This window comes from Phasianus colchicus, chromosome 6, assembly GCF_987193195.1.
Source record: "Phasianus colchicus chromosome 6, bPhaCol1.hap1.1, whole genome shotgun sequence".
NCBI lineage: Eukaryota > Metazoa > Chordata > Aves > Galliformes > Phasianidae > Phasianus > Phasianus colchicus.
In genome coordinates this window covers 18,216,669-18,243,476 of record NC_143441.1, presented here as the reverse complement: position 1 = coordinate 18,243,476, position 26,808 = coordinate 18,216,669, and the positions used below count along the sequence as shown (strand labels likewise).

Sequence of the window (26,808 nt, the reverse complement as noted above, 5' to 3'; positions counted from 1 at the left end):
AACCTCTGAAAAAGATTTTTTAGCAGAGATGTAGCAAATCTCATCCTTTGTGTTTGCCTATGTAAACCAGACTGAGCTGTTCCTACAGCAGTATGGAGTGCTGACAGCCAGGAGAGAACATTACTTGTGGTTGTACTCAGAGAGGAATAAGAGTGATTTACTTGTTAGCAATATTTTGCTATTTTATATGTATTACTGTATAAGGGCTAATTCTAGCCTTTTACGTAAATTCATTTAATAGATAAGCTTCTTGTTAAAGTTATTTTTACCACTAGTAAAGAGGTTTTCCTCATGATTGTATGGAACTTCCTATGTTCCATTTTGTTCCCATTACCCCTTGTCCTATTGCAGGGAATTGCTGAAGAGAGCCTGGCCCCATCCCATTGACACTTGCCCTTCAGATATTTATGAGCACTGATAAGATCCCCTCTCAATCTTTTCCAGGGTCTCTCAGACTTCAGTTCATAAAGATTTCCTTAAGGAAGAAAAACTTTGATGAACTTGTCCAATCTTAAATATAATGCATTATATTTTACCCAGGTATTATTTCCGTAAACTGTGCTTGACTAAAGCACGTTTTCCTGAATAACATCTGCTCTTTTCAATGATGTGAGAGGAAGGAGAATTCACAACTCGCCTCATTTATAGCTTATAAATGACTTTTTATTATCACTGTTTGCATTTTTATCATCAACCTGCAGAACTGACATCTTGTTAAACCTTTAGGATTGCTAGTTTAAAATATTTCTGACTCTTAGAATAAATTGGATTGTAATTTAGCATCTGAAATGATACAAGCAGCTTTTGCTTCTTTATTTCTAAATTATATATGAAGAATTTATTGAATATAACTATTTTTTTCTGCAAAATTATTAACAGCCACACACCTAATAGAATGCCACTAATATAGTGGAATTGAAGTTCTAGAGTAATGTTTCTTTCCAAGACACCCAATATTGCATTTTTGCTGTGTACTACCTAACAGTGATTTCTTTATCTTCCTCCCCAAACATCTAGATTTTTATGTCATGATTTCTGTAGTTTATATTGATTGTTACTTAGTATGTTTTCTTATATCTATGTTCATTATATCTTTCTTAATAGAAAAAAATGCTTTTTGTTTAACAGCTACAATGAGCTATTTTAAGACTTAATCTTTTAGAAAGTGTATCTTTGTTTAACATTTAATTCCTGTATTCTTTTTTCTTCTAAGCTTTATTTGATTTCATATATGCCTAGATTTCTAAGCAATTGGTGTAAAATAAGCACTATTTTCTTTCCCTACATAAAACCAATGTTATCTTCCTTATTTTCTCAGAATCTAAAAGAACATAGTGAAACTAATTGTAGCAATACATGTTTGAGGACATGATGAGTTGAAAAAAAAAAAAAACAGTTTTCATCAGATTTACTAGGAATATTTATTTTAAAGATGATGTAGTGAAAATAAAAAAATAAAAAAATAAGTAAGAGTTAATACAGAGACAGATAAATTGTTCTTCAAGCAATATAGCACAAATATTTCTGGCAACCTTTCCTAAAAGCAATCTGGTCAGATTCTGATATCATTATCCATATGTAATTAAATAACACTGGATTAAATAATAAAATAAATTAAAGAGCTTTGGTTTTGGGAAAGGTATAGCTAACTAAAGGCAATCAATATAAAATCACATAAAGGAAAATGATTAAAAAAAAAAAAAAAACCAAATAAAGGAAGAGCTGGCCATAACATCTGTGAGAGGGAGGTGGTGCAGGAAACTGTCTTCTGTGAAAATCAATGGAGTTAATGTGCCTAAATTATCTAGATATCAAGCACAGGATTGAATTACTATAGTCTAATAAGAATTCATGCATCACCAAGTCCCTTGGTTACTGCTTATATATGTATTCTATTTGCCTTAAAGTGCAGAATTTTTCAACTTTATTTAGATCACAGTAAAAGAGAGGTGAAAAAAATTATATTACCTAGCATTTTCTGTAATCAAAAAGAGTGCCACGAGAAGCTACTGAATCAGCTGACTAATCCTAAATTGCTATTCTGCTGTAGCTTGATCATATGTTTAATACCAGTAGGCTTTGTTTAAAAAAAACACCAAACCTAAAGAGAAAAATAGAATGTTGGCAGATGAAAATCAACTGCTTCAGGTAATATAATCCTGTTTATAGGTAAAGCGGTTCAGCTGCCTTGCAAATAGTTTTATCATTGGATTATCTCTTTTCTTAAATTTAATTTTGTAATAGGGATTAAAAACTGAGATTATGTGAAACATATTTTAGAGCTTTGCTTCTGAAATTGGAAATGGAAAATTCTTCTTAAAAACATCTTAAGGTCTTATAACGTAGTTTGAATATTATTTTACAATTTTCACTTATTTATATCATCTAAGATTACAACCTGCATTACGCATTGAGTAGAACCTCTGGCTTTTTAAACAGTCTTTCTTCTCTCCCTTGAGCACTAGTATAAACTAGTACTTTCATACTAATGACTAAGTGTGCATAGGTGTGAATTTTGTCATGGCAGAAATGTATAACAGAATGGTTTGGCAAAGAATGTGATTTCCTACTGAACTTTAATTCAAGAGTCACAAAATGGTTCAGTTGACCTACTGATCCACCCTAAGTTCCCAGCAAATTTACACCCAGCAATGAAATACATGGTCTTTTAGTGTGAACTCAGCACTGCTGCGGTGCTAGAGCATGGATTTTTATGAGGGGAACTGGAAATTCTGTGCATAAAGTAATATGATCAAAAAAGGAGAGTAAAATCATTAGAATTCTCAAATAAGGAAAGGAAAGGAATAAGTATTTTTAGTTAAATCACTGTGTTAACTTCAGAAATTTTGAATGAAAACATTACAAAAACATGCAGCCATCATGACAGCAAATTTGAAAGACAGTAGGATGATTCTTGTGCATCCTTCTGAAGTTTACTCCTGTGGATGCAGTATGAGAGTTTAATTTGAGTAAAACAAATAAATTAGGAATATCACCTTTATGCAGACTAAAATTTTTGAAGAAAAAAAAAAGCCACCCTGTTTTTTAGTCTTGTAAGAGCTGATTTGCTTCAGTATTTCATTGTAATGTCACACAAGTTTTAGAGATACCACATTTCATTTTATAGGATTAAAAAAAAAGAAAACAGAAAATGTGCCCACATTTTGCCAGTAATGGAAACAGTAGGCTCATGGCTAGTTAACTATGAGATCCAATCAGAAGATAAATCAGGATCAAGGTTTAAATTTGAGGTTGATCATACCAAAACCAAAAAGTTTTGTAAGATTTACAAATCAGTGGTTATCTTCTCTGCATGCATGTTATGGACTTAGTACGCAACAGGACTTGTTACTTAGATTGAATGGGGTTGGTCAAAGAAGTTGACCAGTCTTTGGACTAGAGGGTAGCAGAAGTAGCATTGGAAAAGAAGAAAGGAGCTGAATCAACTGACATATGTGGTCAGCAGGTGTGAGGAGCAGAACTTTTGTTGGGCACAAGACCTGAGCAGCAGTGGAGGTTAAAGAGAGAAAGAAGCAGGCATAAGTCAGGAGACTGAGAAGATGGGGAGGTAAGAAATTTTCTAAGGAGCCCGAGCAAGAACAGCTTTTATATGGGTGATTGGTCACTGATTTGCCATTAAATTTTTCTTACTATGAAGTGCTTCTGCATAATATGATGATGGAAATTGGAGCTGAAACAGCTGTGAAATACCTATTTAAATATTCAGGGGGAAATAGTGGGGCAATATGTTTGAAACCTGTTGACACTGGCAATTTTGAGTTGTCTCTGTGGAGTGCTGCCAGCACAGGTTCACCTTTGTACAGTGTCACTGTACATTGACTTGCTGCTTTTTGGACTGAAGTATTTTGTTTCTGCTATGCTCATCAGCTCATCCAAACAGCAGCAAACTTGAGCAGGAGCCAAAGCCTGCAGCACAGGTCAGAACTGACCTAAAGTGTAGGTTTTGTTTAACAAAATACGTGTATCTATGCTAAAACAAGGCAGAAGTCTGTGAAATAAAAAGACAGCTTGTTTTGCGTATGAATTAAAGGTTGTTCTTACAGAGAATAGCATAGCCTAGACATTATCTTGATCTTTAATTCGTGTGAAGTCTATTTTTTGCTGTGTACTTGTAATTAATTTTGAGTTATTCAACTTAAAATAAGAACCTGGCTTTTGCCCTTATGAGAAAAAGTGAGGCTTTGTCCCCCCCTCCCTCTTTACATCAAATATTTTAATGTAAAGGTAATATTTTAAAAGTTGTAAACTAACGAGTCAACCAATTATGCTATCATTAGATGTTACTCTTGCTTTAGCTTTAGGTAACTTTTTAATGGTTTTGCTCATATCAGAGACATTATTTCTGTCCCTTGTTCTGCTATTTTGAGCACATTACATGATCCACATATCTTGTAATATCATTTAAAATGATGTTTTTCTAATGTAAATGGAAAAATTCAGTGAGATGACTTTGCTTCAGAAATATTTTTGTACAGTAATAATGCTTAATAATAAATGGTTTGTTCATTACTCTTTTAGCTTTAAGAAAGGAGACTAGTTCTCATACCAGTCTGAAACAAATGTATCAAATACAGCTTTAAGTATGAAGCTTGCACAGGATGAAGTTGATTGTTACAGCATATGTATGGATAATATATTTGACATATATCTTATAGAAAATTTTTGAACTAGTTAGTCTCCAAAGTTATTACATTCACTTCATTTATGCTCACCTCATCTCAGGGCATCCATAACAAAACTTCAATGCTTACATAACTAAGGAAAACTGATAGTTCTGATACGGTGGAGCTGTCTGGAATCTCTGAGGTGTTATATTATTGATACTCACATTGAATTTCAAACTGTGTATGTTCTTAACATAGATTAATGTCATCTGTAGGTGGAAGCTAGTGCACAGTGAGCTACAACATATTGAATATAAATATTATATACATGTTATATAAATATCATAAAAGTGTTATATAAATGTTATATATATTGTTAAATATTAAATATTGAATAGGTATTTTCAGAGTAGGCTATTGCACAGTTTGCTGATGTTTAATCCTTGTTGTCTCAATTTGCTCACTGTCCTTGTTTCTTAAAGTTTTAATCATAAGAAAACAGTAAAGAAGTAAAAAAATGTTAATGTTCCAATTCTTAAACAGCAATTCCCAAAAGACTGAGGAATATATCATTCCTAAAACTAAAATCTTCTGGGCTAAATGCTCACTTTTAAATTTCTGTTAAAGATTTTTTGTGCTTTTAGAAGTAGTTTAGCTTAAGAGCTGTTCCATCCCCTTCCCCCTCTTCAGCTTCCTCATTTAGTCCTATTCACAGAGCAGTTACGTTGTCAATAAAGTTGCCCAAAGAAACTCTTTACACCCAAGTACAGCTTGCAGAGCTATCAAGAAATAAAAGATAGATCATACTCAACTACTTCCCTCTGGACTTTTATTTAATGAATTGGATGCAGAAAGAAGCACTTGCCATTTTCTATTTGATTTTATGTATCTGTAAAAGTTATGTGGGACTGCTTTCCTAAATTGCTTTGAACAGAAGGCAGAAATGCTGTACAGAAAATAATCTCTTCAGTCTGGAACACTGAATTGCATATGTACATTGATAAGCCTTTGGTATGGGAATTTAAAGCAAGTGTTTATCTCCTTTTCTGTTAAAGCTTTAGTTTTCTCAAAAATACTAATGTGCGATAACTAAGCAAATCCATTTTTTAACCTTGGTAACTACAAAATGGATGTTTCTGAGTAATGAGAATGAGAAGTTTCATCTCTTTTTTTTTTATAGAGCTCATGTTGTCAGTTGGAGAAAATGTAATATTTCTGTCTTTTATGTTTTCAAAGCTCTGTAACTTGAACTACTGAGAAATACTTTAACTTGTGAGAAAATATCCTTAAATTTTTTTCTTACATATATCAACTAAGTATACATGAATTAGTTATGCATGTGGTTGGTGCTACCATGCTGATGTGTTAATGTGAATAGTAGGCAGCTGACTATACTGCACCCATGTGGAGCTGAATGCACACTTTTGCTCATTTTGAAATATATGAAATCATTCCAATTTCACATTTTAATACCATAACGATAGTTACAAAATATTTTTGTAGCTTTAAGAATATATCTTAAAATATAATCCAATTTTAGCATGTAAGAACACAATCTATGAAACCAAATAGTCTCATATTCGTGTCTAAGTCATTTTGTGTAAAGACTCTGCACTACCTTGAAAAATGTGGATGTCCAATAAACTAACAAAACAATGAGAAACTATTCTGCAGAAATCAGCTAGTTTGATAGCTATATCAAGCAGACATAATTTTCATAGCAAAAAACAGCATTTTTATTTCACATCATTCACATTTTCACTCACTCATGGCATCAGTTTAAGATGTATTTTTATTACTACACATTTAGAATATATGCCAGAATGATCTGTTCTACCATTTTCCTGTGGTTAAGAAAGCTTATGGTTTCTAGAGTATCATTTTTAGAGTTCACTTTTATTTTTTTTTTTGTGTCTCCCTTTGAATTATTAAAATTATCCTGGTAAATTTCTATATTGTTGACATTTCTCAAATTTCTTGAAGATGTATCAGAAAATAATACTGGAAATTCAATTTCAGACTTGTAATCTTGACAGTCACTGAACTATTCTACATTTATTCTTACATTTGCTAAATTACTTTGTATCTTACAGTTTTGTGGAGGCTTTTTAGTTTTGTTTCTAAAACTAACAAGACGTTTTTTTTCTTTAATGATCTGAATATCAATACCTAAAATTTGTTCAAATCATATGTGTTGAGAAAACACTTGGGGTCTTCAAGAAAGTTTTTTTTAATACTTCCAAGTGTGTATCATACATTGTGTTACAATTTCAAAGTGTAAATTTATGGTAAGATCATGTTTTCAAGATCCAAACAGTAACTGATCTTCAGATAAAAATAGGTTTTTCACCACATTATAAAAGATTGCAACATAATTTATCCCACATTAGCATATCATTTGTAATTCCATGTTAGCCAATTATTTTTTAAAGACATGTAAGAATTTTTATTAGTAGGCATGCAGAAAAGTGAATATATATCTGAATCTAAAGGTACTTGTGATGCCATGTTTTTCATTCTACAGTGTATGAATAGATTTTATTTTTCAGAAATTGCCTCTCTTTTTGTAGACAAAATTGTCCTTAAAAAGAAATGTATATCTGTTTTTTGTGTCCGTATCTTTTTGCCAAAGTAGAAGAAAACACATGAATGTGGAAGACAGGACGAAATACAGCTGAAAAATAACTTCTCCATCCACACTGAAAAGCATAAAAGCAATACATAAAGTACCAAATTATTTTAGAATTGGAACTACTGATTTTTTATTTTTATTTTTTTTTTTTTGATTGTTTACAAAATTGCAAAGTACATGTCGGAACTGTCCTTTCTTTAAGGATGAAAAATTAGTTTTTGAATAATCCTAATTCAAGAAATTGTGGCTCATTTAATTTGAGCTGCATAATATTTAATTAGTTCATTTTCAGTGTACATTTTCTATATAAGTGTATTTTTGATTTTTAAAGCTTTGTTTTTTCAAATAAACCATAAGGTTATATGCTCATTTTTTTTTTTCATTTTGCTGCCCAAGCAGAGTCTATTAATTCATGCATACTGGTTTTTACCATTGCATTGAATGACAATTGCAGAATAAATGGTATATCAGAAACTGGGTATTCATTCTCATGTACAGAGCAGGAAGAAATATTTTTAGGCTCTGTAAATCACATAGAGATCAAAGAGTAAAAGGAACAATAATCCTACTACTGCATATTTCTTAGTTCTGACAAAGTTTGGATTATAGTTAAAAATAATTTTTTAAAAAACCAATATTAGTACTGTTACTGTTGGTCAAGTTTATCTCTGAAGAGATAAAATTTAAGATGTGCTTGTAGTTTAGGACTTCATGAACCTTTTTCAGGAATGTGCTGAACTGGTGCAGCTTTAACCAGCAGACAGAAATTAGCTGTGAGGAAAGGAAATATCTACATCCAAAGAGAACTATAATATCTACTAAACCTATGTAATTCTTTCATTCTGTCTTTGTTTCTGTTTACAAGGCATGCATTTTATTCCTATAACTTCATCTCTGTTGGTGGGCAAGACTGGATTTGGCTTGTAGGTTTTTCTATTTGGCATTTCTGTTTTCCCTTTCTAAGAGGCTATAGGAAACATCTGCTTGGTGCAACAAATACTCCCCAGTCACCTGCACAGTCCTTCTCATTCATGGTGAGGAGCCAGCTCTCAGCAGCTGCTGCCACATCTATACAAGAGTGATGTGTAGAATAAGCAGCTGAAAACATGTCTTCTTGTGAATCATCCTGCAGACAGAAAGAAGTCAGTGCTGTCATTGCAGCCATGAACAGAGGCAGAGGGCACAAAGAATGCAGTTTCCTCCTTGTAACACTTAATAATAGGTTACATGGATTACAAATGACACAGCTGACAAGTCTATTACATGCTGGATAAATATCTAGAAAGCTGCCCCATGAATTCGACATTAAAGAAAGTCCACTGGTTTTCAGGCTGCCAAGAGCATCACCTTGAAGCTTTTCTATTATTGTGAGAAAAACAATTACATTCTGAATGTCTTCCTGACACTTGGGATCACATCCTTTTCTTTTATTACATGGTCTTCAAGGCAAGATATTAGATTTTGCAAGGCAGTTGACTAATTATCTTGCTGTAAAACACCAGCCTTTATGGTTGGCTGCGCTCTTTTCTGACACTGTAAAAGTTTTACAAGTAGTTCATGCTAATATTGGTAGAAACTGGGTGCATAGCTTGAGGACAGATTATAGTCTTCATCTTGTAGGATGTGAAAATAAATGAGACTTTGTTGTCAAAAGCTGAACTTTTCTTTAATTGTTTTAATACGTTTTGGCAAGACTTCAAAACTATATCTCATATTGAGAGACACTCATCTTGCAACATTAGATAAGAACATGCAAAATGCACAAACCATGAAGCAATTCATATCTCTCTTACAATCATTGTCATAACCAAAAAACATTCTTTCAAATGAATTCAGCATTTTTCTTCTGTCAACAAAATGTCTACTCTTGCGAATGACATTATTTGTCATCTTGCTGGACAGCAACCACTAAAAGAAAGTTTCAGTTGCACATTTTAAATAAAGTAATTAATATTTTCTTTTTAAAGAAAAAAAAACACAACAGGATCTATGCACAACAAATATAACTTCATTTTTCATAAAGATACAGTTGGATACTGTACTGTGCTGTACTTGGTATTATTTAAAGAGCAATGTATTTTTTAATTCCAGCTTCCTTTGAAATCAGTGAGATTTAAATGTTTTAAACATTCTTTTGCAAAGAATGAATTTGTGAAACAATTGTATTAACTCGATGTATATGGACTTCTTACCAGAATATTGCATGGGCTTCTTAAGTATGCATAAAGAAAACAATAAATATTGTGGAGATTGCTATCCCCAGGAGCAAAGAAATCACTGTCTCTGACTCTGTTCCTTCTTTGTCAAGCAGATATTATTCTGAATTTCCGAACAACATATGTCAGCAAATCTGGCCAAGTTATATTTGAAGCAAGATCTATTTGTATCCATTACGTGACTACCTGGTTTATAATTGATTTAATTGCTGCGCTTCCCTTTGATCTTCTTTACGCTTTCAACGTCACTGTGGTAAGTACAAACTATAATCTTTTTTAATAGATTTTTTTTTCAGAGGAGACTGTGTATGTGTTTTTTGTTGTTGTTGTTTCTTCTTATTGTTTGTTTTCCTTTGTTTTTCAGATGTGGCTAAAACTTAATGAACTGAATTATATTTGTGTCTTTTGCAGTTCAGTAGTATGTTTTCACATTGAACACTGAAGGAAGTAATATTGTTTATTTAATGTTGGTTAAAAATATTCAGAGACTGAGTGTTACAGTGATCATCCATTATCATGAAAGTAAAACATTGTTTTGGCCAGTAAGATGCATTTTTCAATCAACAGGGTATCTTCTTTCTTTTTACTGCTGGTCATTTAATGCAAAAACATGTCATGATTCATAATTTTTGTGTTCTAATACCTGTTACAGTCATTATTAACTTTAGCTTTGGTTTCAGTTGAGCTTTATTAGGCATTTAATGAGCAACTGATAAGCAACTTTGAAAATATTGTAATAAATATTATAATATTCTTATTCTATTCCTATGTAAGGAGGTATCCTGTTTGTTTTTATTCATTCATTAACTTCAGCGATGTCCCTTTTCATTTTTTTTCTTTTAATTTTTTCTTTTTTACTTAAATCTTTTAAAATGTGGCAATTGATAATCTCATGTTCTTCAGTCCTCTTTTTTAAAAAGCAGAGTTTAATCTGTTTAAATCCAGTTCTATCTCAGTTTGTTTCTTGCATTAAAACCAAACAGCCACTAGAATTCTGTTGTTTTAACTTCTATTATAAATTTTTCATTGAATGACTAAAGTATGAACTTTTTATTCAGGAAGAAAAGGAAAAAACAAAAATGATTTTGTTTTTATATTTGAGAAGACTGATATGCTTTCTTTTATCCAACAATTATTTTTGCAATTAAAATGTCATAGAATTCAATATATTACTGTCATTTGATTAGCACATATCTGCTCTCCACTTAATCCTTTAACATTTTTCAGTAATAAGGTCACTAACATGGCAACTAAGGATATTCAGGGACACTAAATATTCTTCTTTTTTCATAGAAAATTCTTTAGATAATTAAGGATAAATTGAGTTCCAATACTAAGCTCCAAGTAATAAACACTATGTCGCTATGTTGACCTAGAAATTAGCATTGACTGACACACATAGCTTCTTGTATGCTCCAAGAGTTAAATATGTTGTTAAAGGTTTTTCCTAGCTACAGTCTGGTTCCTTCATTTGCATGTTCATAACAATGAACATCAACAATTTTGAGATTCGGGGGGGAGTTTTTAATCACTTTCCCTTGTTTTTAGACTTTATTAATTTAACAAGCCATTTCCTCATGTTTGTTCTCAGATTTTCATTCCATTGACTCTCAGATGTTGCCTTGACAGAGCAGTGAGAAGAGGCATCAGGAAGCATCTCACTCTTTTGCTGTTCAGGCCCAGCAGAAAGGCCAGCTCTTAAGGGGTGCTTTATATTCTCCAAGCTACATAGAGTTCTGTAAATGCCTATGCATATATAGCACATATGTATCACCCTTTTCTTGAAGATTTGTGTAGTTAGAGTGTGTTCAGAGTGGTGAAGTGTATTACGATTCTTGGAAATAGAAGTGAAACTGTAAGAATTGTCCCTACTACCTTTACGCCCTACAAGAATCCTGCACTATCACTAATTGGTGAACCTTCAGAGACTTCAGTCATGTTCATTCCTAGCCTCTGTGACTGATGAGATGCTAGCTCTTCCCATCCCTGTGTTCATCAGATAGAAGGGATCCCTTCAACCGTGGAAATGTGTAAAATGCTGCTGAAATAAAATGTTTTTTACTGTTAATAATAAAATAATAGAAACATGCAATATTCTGAACTGGAAAGTACCCATAAGGGTCATAGATTCCAACTCGTGTTTCCACATGGGACCACCCAAAATTCAAACCATACTTCTAAGAACATTATCCAAATGTGTCTTTCAACTCTGGCAGGCTTGTTGCTCTGACCTCTTCCCTGGGGAGCCTGTGTTCCTGATTTAATTTGCTTCTCTCTGAGTGACTAGTGGTGGTATAGAGCAAGAAGATTGTTTAGGAAAGCCAGATAACCAGGCAGACAAAAAAAGATTAAAGACTGACACTTTTTTTTTTTTTTTTTTTTTTTTTTTGCATCGGAGATGATGCTTCCAAGTAGACAACTCCCTTACTAACTCACAGCAACTTTATTTCTCAACATTTCTCAGTATCACAGAATGCCATAATTGAATTTTTGTTGATTTTAGATAAAATTCTGACTCTGTCATTTTGACAGAAAAAGGTTAGCCTGCCTAGTCTAAAAGGATTAAGCAAATGGAAAATTTACATGGCTTTATGTCTGTGGACAGAGCAAAATCTACACAGAACAAGTATGAGCGCTGACTCCTCATTTTGTCTGTCTAAATTTATGACATAGAAAAGAAAGCTGACTGATGCTATTTGAGGTTTTCCAATGACAGATTAGGCACAAGAGAAGCCAAGTTTTTGGCATGACTAATGAGGAAATTCATTACAATTATGTATGATTAATTACATCTGTGTTCAAATTTATGAGCAAATTATTTTGGAATGAGGCAGACTTTAGGCATTAAAATAAAGTATCTCCAATTTAAAAAAATATATCTCATTTGCTGTTTATATACCTAAGAGTGTTTTTTTAACTTAATAAAAATGGTTATAATTTAGTCATGGGTAATAACTGGTTGAGTGCACTTACTGTTTTAACAGTTCTTTTGATATTTCTTATTTATAGGAAACTAGTTAATCTCACCTCAGATATCATTATTTGTTTGTGCTGTGACAGAATGTAGGCAAAGCTGAGGGCTCCATTGTGAAGTCCACAGCAAATATATACCATCTGTATATTCATCTATATGCTACTGCAACACCTGTGAGTGTCGCTCATGAAAAAGGTCCTTTTCTATTGAGCGTACAACAAACAGAACCATATTTGACTGAAGAAAGCTAGTGAGAGAGAGAAAAATTCAGACAGGAAAGAAAAAGTTTTGAGGGAACATTTTATTACAGAAATAGTCAGTTACGGTGGTGAGCATGACATTCAATTGTAATAATTATATTTTAATTGTAATGAGGTTATATTAATACAAATAAGCCAATTCTCTCAAATATATTACTGCCTTCTGCCTCAAACTTGCAAATATTCTCGTTCATATTAACATAAAGTAATCGCAAAAATAAAAGACCGTGTAATTTTTGTGTGCTACCTTGCAGCTGTGAATTCAAAGTATGAGCGTTAATTTAATCTGTTGAATTTTTTTTTTCCTCCATCATATCTGTAAGGAAAAATGTATAAATTCTTGAGGGGAAAAAAAAAAGAAAAAATGGGTAGTGAAGTGTGCATGATTCTACATTATCAAAACTGTGTAAGTAAAAAAGGGTAAAAAGAATGTAAGATATTTTCTAATAGTTTTTCCATTTAAACTCTTAATTCTTGAGAGCAGAATGAAATCAATGATACATTAGATCTTCCTGAATAAGTATAAAATAATCTCTGTTACAAAATTTAGCAGTCAGTTTGCACCTAGTTGTTAGCAAACACACACCTATGAAATTAAGATTTCAAGTTATTAGTTCTGTTGGTAGAATTAGGAAACTTTAGCTTCAGATTATTCTGGATTAGAAATGGATATTGATCCGTATAGGTCTTTAGACTCTATTTTCAGAGAGCTGATTGGGGTTCTCAGGGCGTACTATGAGAATAAATGTCAAGTTTGATGCTATTTTTCTTTCAGTTTGTTGGTGTGTATATCAGTCAGGCATCTAGTAGATGTTAATACTAATATCTCATTCATGAAGTAAAAAAAAACACCCTTATTATTTATGGCAATTATGCCTATTTAATTTTTGAAAAATAAAAACACTTTGGATCCTCATCTGCATATTTTTTGCTAACACCTGCAAACAGCTGAAATGTAAGCCAAGTAAATCTCATGCAAAGCTTCTGAGTCTTTGCTTATCTCTCTGCTTCTTTTCTCTGCAAAACATCTGGTTTATCTTCTTGTCTCTTCCAAGTTTAATTATTAAGATAGTTTTATCTCACATATAGTTGAGTTCTGCCTACTGTTTGGCTACTAGCAAAAACTGAAAATCATTGTGAGTTTGTTTATGTTGTAGCTTTGTATTGAAGTTGAACCTTAGTCAATCTGATAATTTTTTTGGTTTTTTTTTTTTTCTAGAGCAGTGAAAGATCTGCTTTAGTACAAGTTTTTTTGTTGTTTTTTGTTTTTTGTTTGTTTTTTTTTTTTAAGAAAACAAAAAGAAGACATTACATTAAAAAGTCAGAAGGAAAAATCTGCCAGTATTTCAAGTTTGTATGGTTAAATCAGAAGTAGTAAATATCTATGTGCACAACAAAAGTAAAAACAGATTTACAAGGTAATTTCCTTTCACTGCAACAAGAAAAGTATGCAATAGATGGCAAGAGCTGACAAGTTGTTTTTCTTTCTGTTCTTCTAGGTTTCCCTCGTTCACCTCCTAAAGACGGTGCGATTGTTACGCCTCTTGCGTCTCCTTCAGAAGTTGGATCGTTACTCCCAGCACAGCACAATTGTTCTTACGCTTCTCATGTCCATGTTTGCCTTGCTTGCTCACTGGATGGCCTGCATTTGGTATGTCATTGGGAAAAGGGAGATGGAACAGAATAACCCCCTTACCTGGGACATAGGTAAGTTTTTTCTACCGTATGCATAAGTGTATATGTGTGCACATATACATATATATGTGTGTGTGTAAATATATAAAAATATATTTATAAGCTTGGTTTTGTTTAACCATATACAATTACTTAATGGTGATTGCAGAGAAAATGAATTGCTTAAATCCTGTAATTTTGATTACCAATCAAGTAAGGGACAGAAAATTGCACTAAAAAATATGGACTTGGTTTCATGTCATATAAATACAATGCAATTTATGTTTCTGAGGATTTTGAAAATTTGGTTTCTAAGAAATCTTCTGTAAATTTTCAACTGAGAAGCAAATTTCTGTCTGCTTAGATAAGAAAGAACAATTCTTCCTCAATCTCTAAATACTGTGTATTTAAACACTATCTTTCTTTGGCATAGTTTCAATTAATTGGTTTTAAGTGTGGAGGAATAATGGGAGTAGGAGATCTTCTCTCTGTTCTTCTCCCCTTCCCCTCCCCCCATTCAAAATGCTGAAAACAGTGAAATTTTTACAAGTGTTTCCATGTTTGGAAAATCCAGAAACTGGATAGAAAAGGGCTGGACAAGCTGTACAAAGAATAGACAAGAAAGTTCATCTTTTAGCACATTAGGCAATTTCTGAGTAGAGAGATTCCTCTGTGAGTGCTGATTATTCTTTACTATGCAGTGAAACAGACAGATCTTGAAAAGCCTTTCCATTAAAAACTCCCTCTGGAAATATTATTTAGCTTATTTTCAATCTTTGCTATTTTTACATAGAAGGCAACACGTCTGATAATGCAGAGATGGTACTGAACCTTTCAAGTATGATCCAACATTTAGTTTCCACCTCGGATTTCCTTCTGGTTTCTTTGAACATTCCAGTTTTACTATTTAGATTTTAAACTTTTCAGATTATTTATAAAGGTGGTTGTTGTTATTTCTAAAGGTTGCATCCAGGTGTGTTGGTATAATGAGAAAACTATAAACTGTGTATAGGATCCTGATGTCACGAGTTCTGACATGCTGCTAAAGGTGTGTTGCCTGATAGTGCTGATGATAATGCCCCACATCTTTCCATGTGGGTAATTTGGCTTTACTGTAGAGGTGCATATGTTTTACTGTCTTTCTCAGATGGCATATCAATAATAAACATCTCTTTTTTTTCTTTTTGCTTTCTGGTTCCTTGTGCTTTATCTTTTTGATTTTACTTACGTTACCTTTCACTTAAAATCCATAATGTGATAACAGAATCAGGAGGGGAAGCAAGACAAATGATAAAATTAAATGAAGAAAAAATTAGATGAAGAAAGTCTTGCTAGTTTTCTTTATGCTGTTAAATACTAAAGAGACAATTAAATAATATATAAATAATTTAAATGATATAAGATATCTATGAGAGGAAAAGACTGCATAAACAGTCTGACGGTGAGTCAGAGTTTCCTAGTGGGAAAAATATTTGTTGGAATGATGCAAACACCTCTGACCTAAGGCTCAGTAAGTTGGATTTGACTGCAGTATCACGTATTATTCTCCTTTAATTTCCTTCTTTCTTTTCTCTTAAACCCATTAAATATCATCTAATAAAGATAAGTCTGAAAGGAAAATGATAAATATGTTAAAAAAGCCTGAACTCAGAATGAGGTGAGGATGCTGTGTCAGGAAGAGGAAAAGAAGAAAGAAGATCACATAAATACACCTCTCCAGTTTGCTCATACATTACTTAAAAGTTTGTGAAATCCTTTTATTCTTCTAGTTGGTTGTTTATTTCTCCTTGCCTTTATAAACCAGGTCTGTGAACTGCTGAACTCCTCACACGGTGCAAACCTTTCAAAGAAAAGACTGCAGCTGTAGGGGAGGATGCACAAAGAAATCCCACTGTGCAGAAATTGGGCAAATGCTGATAAAAGAAGAAAACAAATCTAGAAATAATAGTAATAAAAATGAAAGTCTTTCTGCTGAGAAATAGCTGTGAAAAAAAGCAAAGAAACAAACAAAAAAAACCAACGAAAAACATTAACAGTTTATGTAGGCCACAAACGATAGACCATTTCAAAGCACTTGTTGCAGTCCCAGTGTTGAGTAAGGGCTTCATCCTCGCTCCCCAGGTGGGGCTGCTGGCAGCACTCCCCATGTAGTTGCTCCCTGTTCCCTGAGCTCTTCATCTTAGGAAAATTTCCTCATCTCACCTGGGACTCTTGGCATTTATTGCAATAAAAATATTAACTTTCATGCTTTGGTTTTGTTCTCTCTTGGGCAATGGCAATAACAAGCAAATGTCCCAGCTACCTCCTTAGAACAAAGCAGTTTACTCAGAACAGAATAATTTTGCTGAAGTCTCATTTGTGTCTCAGTGAAGAATGCTGTATATGGGTTACCACACATCAGTCATCTCTAGTGGGACTCCTAGGCAGCAGCTGCTCCTTAACAGCCTCCCACCAATGGCTTGTTTCACCATGAGACTCGGGGATTTTCCATGCTTAACTGCATGCAACACACCTTCTTGTTGAAATGGCTAGGGCAGTTCTAAGCCTAGTACAGTCTTAAGCTTTAGCCTCCCACCTGGTGAAACTGCACAAATGTTGAGCTTACAGCCTGATTTTATTTCAGTTGTTTCTAGAAGTGTATTTGTGTATTTTTACCTGGAAAGCTGTTCTACCACTTTCATGGATAGTCTGAAAAAATTAGATGTTATGTATGTATAATAAAGACTACATTACAGTGCCTGCTGCAAAACTTACACAGTTATTGTGTAGCAAATCAACATTGTATCAGTTCCATATCTGTCAGAAAGGTTATTTCTACAGTTCTCTCTCATAGCAAGTAAATATTTTATGATTGTTTTGTTTGGTTTTTAAGGGAAACAAAATAATGCAAGCAGGAGAAAGCTTGCTTTGGGATATAATAAAGGTAATGATATTGCAAGACATAGAGAGTACTCTGTTCTTTTCTACAAAGGGCACTTCTTGTGCATTTTTGGATTATGTGTATAACACATTTCTTCATGCAGCCAGGGCAGTGGAGTGTTATTCTTAGTTCAGTATTGATATGTTTTCATTTTTAAACTTCTGATTTTATTACATTAATACCAAAGATAGAGGTTCAATTTTCCATTGGTATATAAAGTTTATTCCAGGCATTAGGAGGCATTGTAATTATCAGCACTAAAAAAGTACAGCACAAAAAAATAACATTCCTCTACTTTTTCTTTAAACATAATATGTGTCCCCTTTGGAAAGTATGCTTTCTAGTCTTCTCTGGAGTGTCTCAGCCAGTGTTTACATGAAGAAGTGGTATCTTGGGCATGGATGCTGCAAAACATACAACAGCTAAAATACAGAGAAATATACCGTACTTCTTGTTCAAAGATGGAAAACCCACTCCAGGAATGATAAGAATTCTTTGCTTGTTATATGTGAATCTATTCTTGAGAAGAATTAAAGCTTTTAGCATCCTCCTTTTAGTGCTTCCTTATAAATCTTATGGCAAAGATTCAAGACTGAGGTCTTGCTAACACTGAAACCCGACATTTAAACTGTAATACTGTAACATAGTACTTGGGATCTTGCTGTGCTCTCCAATACGCATCACAGCACAAATCTCACAACATTGACTTTATTGGGAAAAACAGTTTGTTGTGTGTATCTCTTTCTCTAGCTAATTTAAAAAGATGAGGTCCTTAATTTGGATTTGGATTTGGATTGGAGCAATGGGAGTAATGAAAGTTCTCCTCGTGAAAATACACAGAACAAAAAAATGTATTTGCTTTGTTCTCATTGGTTGCAATTTTAAACTTTTTCTTTAGTTTTTTCTTCCTTGCTTCTTTTTTTCTTCCTTTGTTGCTTTTCTCTCTTTTACTTTGCTTCTTGTTCTGTTTTTCTCTCTTTTCATTCATTCTTTTTTTTTTTTTTTTTTTTTCCCATCTTTATTCAGAACATAATATCATTGGAATCAATTTAAAATCATGGATACATTTACAAATTTAAACATGTGGCAAAATAAGAAAGATGTCATGCGTAGAAATATTACTTCTGAATTGTCAGAATGTGATGGCATTGAGTAAACTGCTAATGTTAAAATCTAGCTCTATTCTATAGTTCTAATACTGATATTTTAACTGACTATGTGGGGTATTTGGAAAATACATGGTGTGGGCACAGCTTTAAGGCTCTAGAAATCTTTATCTCAGCAAGTTTTCCCACCTCAGAAAACTGTAATTCTGTGCAGCAGCTTGACTCTGGTATCTGATGAAATCACAACTGCTGGACTTGTTATTCTCACTCTCCTGAGACTGTTATTTCTTTTCCTGCTTTTCTTCTCCAGCTTTTTGAAATCTTTTGTTATTAAATTTCCTGTTGTTCCCCTCATTCATTCTCATGGGTGAAATAGATGTTTCAGTAAGACACAGAATGAGGAAATAAGATCAATTTTCAGTTAACGAACACAAAATAGAGGCTTAATTGTGTGGAGGTACCTGACTGATCCCACCACTGTAATTCCTTTTGCTCCAATACGTTGTCTCTCGTTTCTATAGGCTTAGCTGATATCAGACTACGTTATAGGGTCTTTATTGGCTCTACACTGTTTTGAATTGCATATTGAACTATTCCCCTTCAAATTTTTATCAAGAAATTGCCTTTAAACCTGTCTCTACAACCAGAAGATAATACTGAAAATGTTTCCTGTTGCTAGAGGCATTCATCTGGTGAGAACCAAAGGAGCTTTTGAAACTCAGCTGTCTTGAATGTAGTGAGGAGATTAGGAGAAGAGCAAGGGTCAGTAAGCTTCTTGCCCAAGGTAGTCAAAGGAGCCAGGTATAATTTCTGCAACTGTCTTGAGAAAATTCTTTGTTGACCACCAGAAATTCAGCTGCAAACTTTTAATAGTGCACTACAGTATAACTTGTACAACTTATAACATTCATACTATGAAGGAGTTGTTATTAAAGTAAAAATAAATAAACAAAATAAGTGAATATCTAACCAATGATTTTATAGAAAATCAAGTGTTTTTACTTTGGGAGAAGCTTTAAGCAGGTCAGTAAATAGCTTTCTTCACCATAGAACATATCCATTCACCTTTCAGGTTTTTACTCTCTTAATATAGGTTTTGTAATTTATTGCATTTCTGAAAATAAGAGCTCAACCATATCTGAACCAGTGTAGTTCACTTGCTCTACAACAGAACACTGTCCCCACCCACTTTGTCTATCACACAGTTCCAATCACAACTTAAAGGGACTTGGGTACCTGACTCCCAATGAATGATTTATACCCTGAATCATCTCTCGGGGCAGTGAATGGAAGATTTTGGTGCAGAATGAGGTGCATAGCATCCAAGTAGAACCAGAAGGAAATGTGGAAAATAGGGTTGTAATTTCTGTCCCTTTCCCTGAGGGTTTATATTCCTCACTTCATCTGCAGGGAAGTTATAAGATTGTTTTGTAGTTACTGAGGAACTGTATGTACCACATAATTGAATTTATTGTATAAATTCCTCAAATGGCATTGATCCAAACTGGTAAATATGGAAGTGTTGAGTATCCTAATAGTTTACTTGTGTTTGTTCAGTGTTGCACCTGTAGTAGTGAGGATTGCTGCTGTTTGCAGCACTTCATGCAATCCTCTCTCTCTACACCAGCAGCCTGGAGTTGTCTTGATCTAGCACACAGATCTGAAGCAGGTATTTCTGGTGAAAAACTAAGCAGAAGCCACTTATTTCTTTTAGCCACAGGAGGAAGAAAGACAGTTACTGAATTGTACTTTTCTTTAGTGTGGAGTTCAGACATTGGAACATGTGTCTAGGGTATAGAAGATGCAGATACAAAGCAAATCTTTTAAAGAGAGCTCCATATCCTGGTGTACAGGTTTCTCCTCTTTTTGTTCTTCCTAGGCAGCTCTCTTTCTTGATACTTTTTCTTATTTTCTTAACAAACTGATATGATATTTCAACAGAGGATTCCAACACCTGGAGTCTCCTTCAAGGGTCTCCAGTGCTCAGATGAAGACAGAGATAAAGGTTGGACTCTCCTAGGCTGAGAGCAGAAATCCTAAGTCTTTTATGATTCTTTTTACCATTGAGGTATTAGGTGAAATGATAGTCTACATACTCTGTCTTTTGCCATAAAATTGGCTAGAGCTGTACAGTAGTGGATGAGAGAGAAAGAAGATGAATTCCTACCTACCTTCCCCAGCAAGTCCTGTAAGAGATTTTGATGCAGGGCAAGGTGTTTGAATGATGCCCACAGGGTGCAGATAGGTGGTTCAGAGTAGCTCAATCATAAAAATCTATGAAAGCGGAGATTCTGTGTTATGACAAATCACTGTGTACTGAGGCTGTCAGATGTGTCAGCTAGCAAAAGACACAGGAAAAATTTATATTGCTAAGGAATTCTTGTTTTTCAGACCCAGGTAATGTAAGTAGTCCATGCATGCTGATGAGTATACATGCTTCTGGTTTCTTGATTTATCTATTTGAGTCTGGACCTATGACAAAACAACATCCAGTCATTGTGATGAGTATTTTGTTCATTAAGACTGAACTACAGCTGGAGTCCTAGGAACAACTGCAGCTGGCAGCTACAGTTGCACCGGCAGGCAGGCAGCAAGATTCAGCCTGGGTCCTTAGCACGCATTCATCAGGTTAGAAATAGCATGTGAAGATTTATGAATCCTTGCAGGGGGGGAATGAACTTCCCGCTGACTAAATTGCATAGGGCATCGTTCACCAGCTCCGATCAACTGTTCATTTTAATCTGTCACCTCGGTACCTGAATGTTTGATTTTAAACTCTTTTTATGTTTGCTTAATTATGTTTTTGATTATTGTTATTTTGATATTTTATTGTCAGTGATAACAGAATCTGTGATTTTGGATCTATGGTCCCATCTAAATTTGAAGAAATGGCTCTAAGAAAGGGGAAAAGAATATATAATTGTATCTAGAATAAGTACTGACATCTTCAATTTAGGAAAATGAATTATAGTGCTCTACTGATCTCTACTGGGGCAACTGTACTGAAGGTTCTTTGTTGTGTGGAATATACATACATCTGTCAATGTATGTGTATTTACCTGTCAATTTTGGATATTGGGAGTAATTAAATTTATCTGGCTGAAAATTTATTTCTAATTAGTATATAATTTCCAATTAACAATTTCAAATTTCTATTTATATTTCTTTGTAGTATGATAGATATCTTAAGTAAATTATTAAATAATTCCACATACAAGTATCACTCATTTCAGATCTACACATAACAGACCTTGTCAGGATTTAAAATAAATTTTAAATTTTAAAATATACTTAAATTAATTATTTGTGGAAATAATTCAATTTTGCATTTGAATACTCAAAACAGTGTTTTAGGTAAACCAAAGTATTTTTGCTGATCTAAACTGAAACGTTCTCCTTGTGTTAAGTTCAATATTAATCTATACCTCAACTGCTTTGAGTGTTTAGTCAGTTTTATTCTGTCATTCTTCCCTGCTGTTCTTTTCTACAGGCTCAGTTTCTTGATTAAACTATGTTTTCTTTTGCATGCCGTATCTTGATTTCTGACTGAGCTATTCAGTTGTCCCAAAGTACCCCAAGACTTAAACACCCTATTGGATTTGCAGTCAAGAAAAAAATGGGGATGAAAGAACCCTATTAAAAGTATTGTGAAGTTTTCATGCAGTTGTTAATACATTCTCACGGTTTTCTACTTAGTACAAAAGTTTTGGACAATTTTTAAGTGTTGTTAAGTGAAATTTTTGTTTGTGGATTAAGCTCTTTGAGGTTTCATAAAGTTGAAAATGTCCTGCTGTTGCTAACAGCAAATCGCCTTTATATTGGTTGTTAATTCCACATTTTTATCTCAGTGGAAAAGCTGTATCTGGACCAATTTCTACCAATGGAATAGAAATTTGAAGTATGTAAGGGAAAAATCTACTTAATATACACCCAACAAGACAATACTCCCAGGAGGTAAAATATCACCATGAACTTTCCACATGGCTTCTGTAAGAGAAATAATGTATGGTTTATTGAAAGGTGCAAACATTAGGTGTAAAAACTTTGCTCAATCAATAACAAATTACATCAGACTCTTTAATCCTTAAATGTGGTACTTCCAATCTGGAATGCTGTATTTTCTTCTGGAAAGAACCTCTGGGGTTTAGCTAGTCCAGCCATCTAGCTGAAATAGTACTATCACCAGCAATAAATTGGTCAGAAATGGCTTGCTACACCAAGTCCTGAAAGCTAGCAAGGATGGATACTCCTCCATTTCCTTTGCACAGCTTGTTCAGGGGTTACACTACCATACCTGGAGAACTTTCTACCAGTTTGTTTGAACTATAGCGTGGCGTTTGACACATTGGTATACTAGGATGTTTTGTTAGGATTTCTCAAAAGCTACTACTGGTTCCAGAGCTCATGATCTTGTTAAAATTACTAAGTCTCAGTACAACTTAAAATTGGATTTTGAAACCTTTTCAGCAGCTGTCCTGGTTGGACTGCTTCTTTCAGCCCCAACTAACACCAAGGATGTTAGAAAGCCATATTGTTTTCTATAGAGATCCCATAATGTTTTCAGTATCTTTTTCCCTTCTATAATACAATCATACATTAGATTTTTAATCTAGAAATGCTGCTTCTGTAAATTATTACTTTCTATTTTTTATCCTCTTTCCTGCCCTTTAACAGGGCAACTGTTTGATGAGAGAAGGGTTTTCCTGCTATCAAAGTAGAAAATTATTTCTATATAACAGAGAAGAAATTATTCAAGGCTTTTCTTTCTAGACTCTTCTCTTTTCTTTTACATTGGAAATATTTATATTTCTGTTATTCTTTTGGGCACTTAAAGTCAACTAGTAACTACATTCAGCCAAAAAAAAAAAAAAAGATTTGGATGTGTGAGGTCTTGGGACTTCCTATAAAATTTTACAGGAGACAGATTCTGTACAACAATTATGCTTACCTATTCTTAATCTGAGATCTGAGATGACTATAGACAAAAATGATAATACTTAGGATTATTTTTTTTTATTATACATTTCAAAAAGAATTGTCATGTATGCAGGCACAGATGTATTCTTCTCAGAACTGCTGTCTTTTTTTTAACACGTAGCATGCTTTCCCATTGTCATCCTACTTTTCTTCTATGTTTGTTATTCCTTTTTATAAGCCAAATCATCATTATATTGTTTAGCTATTATGTTAGGATCCACCCTGGAGTAAAATAGCCACTGTTGTTGATTCTTCCTTCACAAAAGCTAAATATATTTGGATGCCAACTTACAAATGACACAGAAAAAATCACACTGAAAAAAATATTACTTAGAAATCCTTTAGATTCAAGGATTAGAACATGATGAAAAGGCAAGAGTGAACAAAACATTTATGTGTAACCCTAGTTCATGTGTAAAACAATGAAAACATATGTAAACATAAAAAATCTTATGACTGCCTTGTTAGGGCAGTATGCTATTCAAGAAAGCAACTCAATCACTCTTCAGGTTAGAAAGCAAAAGACTCTAGATTGTAATTTAAAATCTCTGAAGCAAGCAAGATAGGATTGTGGTGGCAGTTAGCATACCTGTTACCTAACTAGCATGGATGCTATTAGTGTGAAAGACAAGGAGAAATTAAGGTCATGTAAACTCTAACAGACTTTACTGATCTGGATTGATCTCTCTACTGATTATGCAGGGTAGCCATATGAACTATGGTATTGTTGCAACTCAGCAACAGCCCTTTCATTTGTAATTAGGCCTACTAAATGAAGTAACTTCTGTGCTGAGGCATCTGTCCTTGTTTTACAGTGTTGGGAGGCTGCATTTAGCAGGTAGAAGTTGCTGAAATGTGTTGATTGATGGGGTGTTAAAGATGGCTGGAAGGAGGAAGGGCTTAAAACTGATGTTCTTCACAGGTTTGGGGGGGTTAGCTTATATATATATACTTATATATACATTTATATATATATTTATTATTATTATTATTATTTTTATAATAAACTTTTCATTTTAATGTAATCTGTATTGCTATATGGAGGAGGGTATTAAAACTTCTTAAATGAAACAGGAATGTACACTGTAATAGCTCAAGCCTTTTTCTTCAAGAATTAGACTCTGAACACATAAAAACTGAAAGCAGGTCTCTAACATGTTAGCTGACAGCTTAAAAAAAAAAAGCCATTACTGTTAATTTTATTGGAACAGCAGCTGGGATCCTAGTTATGGGTCAGGACCCTCTTGTCTCCATTGCTCAATTAACACAGAATAATAAGGCTATTCTTGGCCAAAAGGTTATTAAATTCTAAATTTGAGATAAGAAAAGCTCTAACAGATGGGTACAGACTGATGGAGCACAGAGAAGCAAAGAGGACATAGATAGACATGCTCTTTTCACCGAGTGGACTAGAAGCGCTAACATTTCTAATTCCAAGTTTAGCTGTAAGGCATTTGATAGCCTGGAAAAGGACAGTAACAGCTAGTTTGCCTAAGGAGCAGTAATATTAAGCGTTGAGACTCTGATAAGTGGCATCTCCCTAAAGTAGAAGATTTGCAAATGATTTACATATTTCCAACAATACATTTGTACTTTTATTTCTTAAATTAACTATGTGCTTAGCCTTGTATATTTTACCTGTACTTTAAAAAACAATTAACATTATATGAGATGTCAAAATGCAGTTAATTTACTTATATTGTTGATTTATTTTAGTTAAAAAAACAAACAAACAAACAAACAAAAAAACTTTATTTGTCCATGGTAAACAATAATAATAATAATAATAATTACAAAAAGACATTTGTCTTCATTGCTAATAAATTCATGGCATTAGAGCTGTTCATAAATTCTTTGCTGGTTTAAAATAAATAAATAAATAAATAAAAGAAGAAAATCATTAAAATATTTAATTATATACAGTAGTTTTTATGTATTAACTGACACAGTCATAAAAGTGGATATTGTAAATATCCCTGCCTAGTCTTTTTAATTAACTGTGAAACAGAAAAAACTGCCTGCTTGCAGAAGCAAGAAGGACTAAATCTCCCATGTATCCACATATAGCCATCTGACAAATTACCATTGAGAAGATCTGTGCATACTTAGAGAAAAAGAGTTTCAGGAATGTTTCTTTTCAACATTTATCTATTTGATATATGAAACTGAAAAACTTATGACCTAGTTCTACAGTAATGCAGGTGCACACATCATTTATACTGGAACATCTATGCAACAGTAAGCATGTTTAGATAATTATCATAAAATATCATGACAAATGTATTCCTTTAAATTTGCTGAGTTAGCTCCTAAAGCAGAACCATATATGCACTACAGTTAGCTTTCAATCTGGGAATAAATACACCTCTATTTTAATTGATATTAATTAAAATATGAGACTGTGATAAACTTGTATTGGAGAGTTCCCCATCAGTATGAAAAAAAGAGCCCTGAATTGTTTAGTCAAAATATCAGCTTCATACCTCAGAAACATAATCTCCAGCACAATGGTAGCAAGGTTGGAATTTAAGAGGGACAAATTATCCAAAGCCTGCGCAGTCAGCTGCAGGCCAGCCCAGCAAACAAGGGTAATTCAGCCGTTTATTTTCCATCCCACTTCATAAATGATTCTGGAGGAAAACTCCAGTTTTAACCATTTTAACCTCATGCAGAACTAACATTCTAGGCTGCCTCAGAGCTCCACTCAAAGGAACATGACTCCTCCCATCCCAGTTCCATTTCTTCTTTCTTCTCTCACTAGAATATACTACAGCAGTTAATATGAAATTAATTCTTTAGAAAGAGAGCTTTTAGCCTCATGTTGAAGGAGAAATGTAAGTAGCTAATTCATCCAACCAACTAGCACTGTAAGAAATATCTGGGTCTCTGTCTGTTGAACTGTGTCTGGACTCATCCTCAGCGGGTTTGTCAAGTCAAGAAGTCCAGAAAAAGTGAAAGAACAAAACATTATTTCACAGAAAAAAAAATAAGTTTATGATTACATCTAGTAATGCATGAATGTGATTAGATTCTGGGAAGAATCTAAGTCTTGAAATGTGTTGTTGGTAAACCAGGTACACTGTGCTTTGTGCAGTGTTTACATTAGGTGGAAGTGCTACAGAACTCCAGCCTTCTTGTTTGTAACTAACCAAATATTTTTAGAAAGATATCTTTCTAATTGCTTTCTAATCAAATGCTACTATTACAAGTATCTCACATCAGGCATGTCCACTGTCGATGACAAGCCACAAATGTGTCCTGAAGACAACCAGAGAGACTTTGGAAAATGACTGTGTGATCCATAAATTTGGTACTTTCACTAACTAAGGTGAATTATAAGCTCCCTGTAGGATGAAAAGTATCTCTTGCACTTATGACCTTCCAAAATGAAAATATAAATTATTTAATGGACCATACGTTGCTG

At 33.6% G+C, this 26,808-nt stretch overlaps 1 protein-coding gene across 1 annotated transcript in view; it reads left to right on the top strand.

Moving 5' to 3' along the window:
- The window catches only part of KCNH8 (potassium voltage-gated channel subfamily H member 8), a 162,337-nt gene that overhangs the window by 90,012 nt on the left and 45,517 nt on the right, over nucleotides 1-26,808 (top strand). Inside the window, exons 6-7 of the mRNA XM_031590022.2 lie at nucleotides 9,569-9,726; nucleotides 14,207-14,414. Of these exons, the coding sequence (XP_031445882.2) occupies nucleotides 9,569-9,726; nucleotides 14,207-14,414 (366 nt within the window). The remainder of the gene's footprint in view (nucleotides 1-9,568; nucleotides 9,727-14,206; nucleotides 14,415-26,808) is intronic.